Raw genomic sequence first — 5,886 nt, 5'->3', positions numbered from 1 at the left:
TGAATGGTCATGATATTCCCACACCATTCCTTCTCCAGCTGTGTGATGATTGGGGAAATCCGTCTCCAGACGAAAACATAAATGTTGAGATAAAACCTTCTCCTGTGACTCTAACGGTTAGTTTGAAAAGATGTTATTAAACACATCAAGCTATATGCAGTTATGTACATGAACTGAAAATTCATAAATAGAGCGCTCTGCTGTTTTTTATCAGTTGACAACAGAGGTTTTAACTCCCATGGAGACAGAAGGGAAGACCTGCATCAAAGTTAATCGTGTAGAAGGATCAAAGTAAGTCTTATAAACACATCTTAAACCAGATTTGTTAACTAGTTTCAAATGCAGAAAAATCTAAATTTGCATAATTTTCAAATCCTACTGAACTTTATAAATTGTAGACATATTACAACCTCGACAAGTTTATTGAGTTTGTCTCGGTATAAATATTATGGTATTCTAATTGATAAAACTCTTAACATTTAAACTAAATGTTAAACAACTGCAGAAGAAACTGAAATTAGAATTAGGCTTTTATTTTCAAATTCTGACCCCTTTAAGTCAAGAAAAGACTTGATTCTGCTACTTTTATTTCTCTACTGGTTAGTAGTTATGATGTGCACATGCTTGCTTCCTCTTAAAGAGTTTTTAAAAGACTCTGTAGATAAAATTTACTGTTATTATAGGTGTTAACATTTGAAATGGTTCAATAAACAGTTTCTGTACTGCAGTTTCTTCCTGAACCCCTGTTGTAAAGCAGATTTTCAGTCTCAATGTGTCCTTTATGGTTCAGTGAAGGTGAAATTAAATGGAAACTTAGATATTTTGATTTGATGTATTAAATCCAACATGGTCATAACGTAATGTCTGCTACCTAAATATGTCAGTTTATTTCATTAAAGTTTTCCCACACCTTTGAATTTAGATGGGAATAACTGTTGATCACAAGAACAGCTGTTTTTACTCTTTTTGTCCACTAGAGGGTACTATGCACTGGAGTTTAAAGGTTCCCTAAAAGGTAAATCCATCCCTGGTCCATCAGTGAACCTCACTCTCCTCCCTGATCCCAACAAACCTGTTAGACTCTCAGTGGATTATGAGAAAAACGGGAAGTTTTGTGCTGGAGGCAAATTTCCAGGTTCGTATTTCATAGTCTTTGGCAGGCTTTTTTAAATTATTTGTAATCTTTTTAACAGTTCAGGAAATTTAGGTTTGCTGTGTGTGTTTCAGTTTTCTCAGTGACAGTGTTTTCTGAAGAAGGGAAAGCTATTAAACCTGCAGATCTGTCCATGTTGCTGTGGGAGGGAACGCCATCAATGCGTCCTACAATAGTAAACGACTAAATATCATCAAGAGAGTCTGTCTCAGTGTGTCTAATATTACTTTAATGTTGCTCTTCTTTGGCCCTTATGCAGGTCACTGAGCTAAAATACAGAAAACCTGTTGAAGATGAGTGGAAGGACTGTTATGAATTTAGGTGATGTACTTTACCCATAATTTTTGCCTCTGTCTTTGGTGGATGATTAAAGGAACTAGAAAACTAGTTGGTTTTCTTTCTTAATTGCCAGATTTTACAGTTGATATCTCCTATTTACTTACACTAAAGCTGAAACTAGGATAACATTGCAAAACAGGCAGTTTTCAGTATGAAGTGAGCTAAATAGTGAAACTAAAGTGTAAAATAAATATTACAAATCTGTTCTATAATGTGAGAAAATTACATTTGTGTTTTACTACAGAGAAGAAGAAATCCCAACACGTGTTGGGGAATACACTGTAGAGTTTTCTCTACAAACCAACAAAAAAGAAGACCATCTTTGGAGTCAGGTTGGTTTGAACATATTAATCAAGCACTGTTTAAATTCCATCCATCTCCACCCATCCATCCATCCATTCATTCATTCATTCATTCATTCATTCATTCATTTTCTGTACACCCTTGTGCCTAGCAGAGTCGGCAGGGGTGCTAGTGCTAACTCTAGTGAACATTTTGAGTAAGGGCAGGGTACACCCTGGACAGGTCGCCAGTCTGTCGCAGGGCTAGTTTAGAGTCAAAATGCGTAGTTTGTCATCATATGCCTTAATCATTTTTAGTGTGTTCATCCCTGTATTTGAAGGGTTAGTTCAGGTTTTTTTTTAGAAGGCTTTTTGAAAATAAAATAATCCAGTGGTGCTAAATATGGCCTGTTCTTATCCTTTCCAAATCTCAATTTTTTTTTTTAGAATCACAATCGGCTGACCTGAGTTAATAAGGTACAGATACAGAAAATGTTTGGCTCAAGAAAACAACTAGCATAACCATTCTGACTGTTGATATCACTAGTTCCCAGTAATATGACCATTTTCAATTTGAATTGATTTAAATTGCAAAAGTCACTCAGCACATTATATAAACCTGAGTTGATGTTAGCTTCCATGGCCCCAATTAATTTCAGATTTAGCAAGTTCTCAAGGAAATTGACATAGTTCTAATCAGTAATGGCATAGTTACTTTGAAAAATCAACTTTTATTGAGTTACTGATTACTCCTTGAAAAACTTAATAATTTAGTTTGATAATGATTACTTGATTTGGAACATAACTAAGTTAGATAAGTTATTTTATTAGTTACATCAGCAGCTGCCGACAACAACCTTCCACCCACCTCAATATAAAAATTACATTAAGCTTTGCCAATACTTACTTAATTGCAGGTTATTTTATAATGGTAACATCAACAATGTATTTCCACTTATAAAGTGGAACTGAAGCAGAGATTGTGTAATGGTTATGACAGCCAAAAAAAAAACTCTTTAGTGATTTTTGCATGTGTTTGTGTGATCCTACTCAGGTGACACTTACCTTAATATTGATGATTATGATTATCTTAATTATAATGCCATTTAGTTGTGCAACTTTACGGACATGTTCATTTGTGACTGTTTTCACGGTTATTCCACTGTCCATATTAGTCTCAGTGTTTGCAGTTTTCTGGAGCACAATGCGAAGCTTGATGTCTTTCACATCAAATCCTCTTGACATTAACAAAGACACAGCAGGATGGATCATCTGGGAAATGATGGACAGGGAAAGTCTGACTAAAACTACCTGTGTGTCAGTCAAGTTCTGGGACTTAATATGTGTCTGCTTATTTCCAAGTCCAAAGAAGCGACTTCACGTTAAAAAGCAAGCTCAAAACAACGCAACCCGAGACTCATTAAATTTGCAAGCGTCTTTAGAAACAAACAAGCCCAAAGTCACTTGTAATAATTGGAGTTGGTGGCAGAAACTCAAAATGTGCATCTCTCTCCTCCCTACATTGTTTCTGTTTCTGTGTTGCTGTCACAGCTGCTGATAACTGTTGCGTAGAAATGGCAGTAACTCCCCAACACACATAGAGGAAATAAAGTTAAATTACTAAATAAAATGACAAAAATAGTGACATAAAGTGATTTTGGATAAGTAACTTTATTCTGATTACTGGATTTGAAATAGTAACGCGTTAAATTGCTCTCTACTGAAAAAGGCGGTCCGATCAGAGTAACTCAGAGTTACTGACATCACTGGTTCTAATACAGGTGAAGGGACACCAGAAATCTGAAATAACCCTTTAATCCACTGATTGCACAAAGTACACATTAATGCCTCGTCTGATTGGACTAAGTGATTAAATTCTCATATTTTTAAATTTATTTTTAATCACGTTTTAAACTTTAGTTCAAATCCTTGTCTGACCTCTGGATTGTTTTCTTTCTCATAGATCAGTGTAAATGTTGTGGCCAATGAACCCGTCAAACTAGAACCTGACTGTCAACAACAAACTCCAGTTGTTTTCTACTGTACAGAGATGGCCAATCGAATCTTGGTTGAAAACATGACTTTGAAGATAACGGTGAGCTGACGTCCTCTTATGGATTCACAATTCACAACTTTGAATTTCTTTCTCTGTAAAAGCTACACTTGTAATTTTCAACTGATTGTTGTGAGTTTGTTTGATTCTTTCCAGGATCAGTTTGGAAATTTAGCCGGGCAGAACCTGAATGGTACTGTGTCCATCTCAATAAAGTGCCCTGAAGAAGAAAGGAGCAGAATCCTCCCTCTGTTTGATGGAAAAACTAAAACCATTTCAGTTAAGTTAATAGAAGGAAGTGCCCTCATCAATGTAAGTAACATTCCTTCTGCTGGACATATTATTTTTATAAGTTTGTTGTCATTATAAGAAGCTTCATATCTTCTCACCCTTAGAGTTTAGCGATCATGGAGAACAGTCCTGGTGAGAATGGAAGCAGATATATTCTCCACTTCAAGCCAGAAGTGACAAATGCTCCCACATCTCTGAATCTCTTTGAACTGCCCTTCCATTTTTATAACGGTAAATTGTACAAACTGTATTTTATAACAAAGATCTTCTACTTGTGCAAAACTTGTACAGTCCTAACAATTTCCCTTGATATGATATAATAGTTACATAATAGTTACATGTAGTACAGAATTAGCTTACAAAGAATAATAAATCCTGCTCTTATTTCTTTAAAGAAACTATCATTTTAGATTAAAATGTTATACACTTATCTAATCAAGGAAAATGCTTCCATATTTTTTTTGATAAAAAGACATGTCAAATTAGAAGTTCAACATATTTAAGGTTATGACTAATTGTTTCAAAAGCTTTATTATTATTATTATTATTATTATTATTATTATTATTATTATTATTTCTAAAACAGTCAAATAAGATCATTTATATTTAAAGGACTAGATATTCAGGCAATATCTTTTGAAAATAGCGCTTGTTAAGATCACAGAAATGTAAAATATAAAATAAACCCACCACAATTATATCCCTGACCCACTTTGGTGATAACACAGTATCCACTATGAACTTCATCAGATAATCGCAGTTTTAGTTTCTTGAAAAAGAAATTCAGAACAAATACTCATCTGGATTCAAAATGAGACCTGCCTTACTGCACTAAAAGTACAATGAACCATGTCAATGTTCTATTTGTTTACAAAAAAGCTGCTTTTGGTGTATACATTCTTTGTCCTGAAGACTTTTGCCTTCTTGTTGATCTTTTAGATACTGAGAACCAACAAAAAAAAGTTGAACTGATGAAGAAGAAGGATGAACTGACTGAGTCTGTAAAAGAATGTGATAAATTATTTGATAAAATTCGCAATGAAAAGGATTTGCTCAAAAGTAAGACTTCTGTTTGTGATATTTGCAGTTTACTGTTTCTCTGTGTGGGTTACATGCTGAGCTCTGTTGCTTTGCCACAAGGAGGTCCTGGGTTCAAATCCCAGCTTGGGATTGATTCTTGATTTTCTGAACTAAAATGTTGTCAACATTCCTCTCTGCCCCATTTATCACTTATGTTCCCTGTTTCTGTGTAGTTTACAGCTTAATATACTCTTCTCACTCTAGATAACGTCAAAGACTCAACTAAGAAAGAAGTTTCTCTGAGAAATGAGCTGAATGAAAGAGGCATAAGAACAGAACACCCATTATCAGTACGTTTTGGAGAACTTTTACTTTTGTTTTTCTCTTTAAGTTGCTGTCATTTCGTTTTTTCAAGATGGCGTTCATGTATATTCAACTTTTTCAGATCACAGATAGTAAAAGATGCTTAGAGCAGAAGACATCCGAATTGGAAACAATAGAGAAAACTCCAAGAAGAATCTTTTCCATTCATAGAAATTTCAGCGGTCCTGACATTCTTGAAATGGTGATGAGAACTTTCAAAGCCGTATTTCTGTTCTGAGGTCCGTGTTTACAGGCTTTGTCTTGCTGATTGCAGGTTGGTGAACTGGCCTTTGTTGCTGATGATGATATTGCAAGGGTCATCTCCTGGCAATTGCAGGGAGACATGGACTGCATCATCACCACAACGACAGAAGCAGCTCAGAAAC

At 35.0% G+C, this 5,886-nt stretch overlaps 1 protein-coding gene across 1 annotated transcript in view; it reads left to right on the top strand.

The window, feature by feature from the left end:
• Positions 1-5,886, top strand: part of LOC106945077 (structural maintenance of chromosomes flexible hinge domain-containing protein 1-like) — a 41,131-nt gene that overhangs the window by 29,195 nt on the left and 6,050 nt on the right. The window contains exons 28-40 of the mRNA XM_015028508.1: positions 3-116; positions 215-291; positions 978-1,135; positions 1,228-1,328; positions 1,413-1,474; positions 1,737-1,824; positions 3,737-3,868; positions 3,983-4,138; positions 4,222-4,348; positions 5,057-5,176; positions 5,402-5,487; positions 5,583-5,702; positions 5,775-5,885. Coding sequence (XP_014883994.1) covers positions 3-116; positions 215-291; positions 978-1,135; positions 1,228-1,328; positions 1,413-1,474; positions 1,737-1,824; positions 3,737-3,868; positions 3,983-4,138; positions 4,222-4,348; positions 5,057-5,176; positions 5,402-5,487; positions 5,583-5,702; positions 5,775-5,885 — 1,452 coding nt within the window. The remainder of the gene's footprint in view (positions 1-2; positions 117-214; positions 292-977; positions 1,136-1,227; positions 1,329-1,412; positions 1,475-1,736; positions 1,825-3,736; positions 3,869-3,982; positions 4,139-4,221; positions 4,349-5,056; positions 5,177-5,401; positions 5,488-5,582; positions 5,703-5,774; position 5,886) is intronic.

Source organism: Poecilia latipinna, unplaced genomic scaffold (genome assembly GCF_001443285.1).
Source record: "Poecilia latipinna isolate Pla-1442-1.1 unplaced genomic scaffold, P_latipinna-1.0 Scaffold127, whole genome shotgun sequence".
Lineage (NCBI taxonomy): Eukaryota > Metazoa > Chordata > Actinopteri > Cyprinodontiformes > Poeciliidae > Poecilia > Poecilia latipinna.
This window is presented reverse-complemented; position numbering and strand designations above follow the sequence as displayed.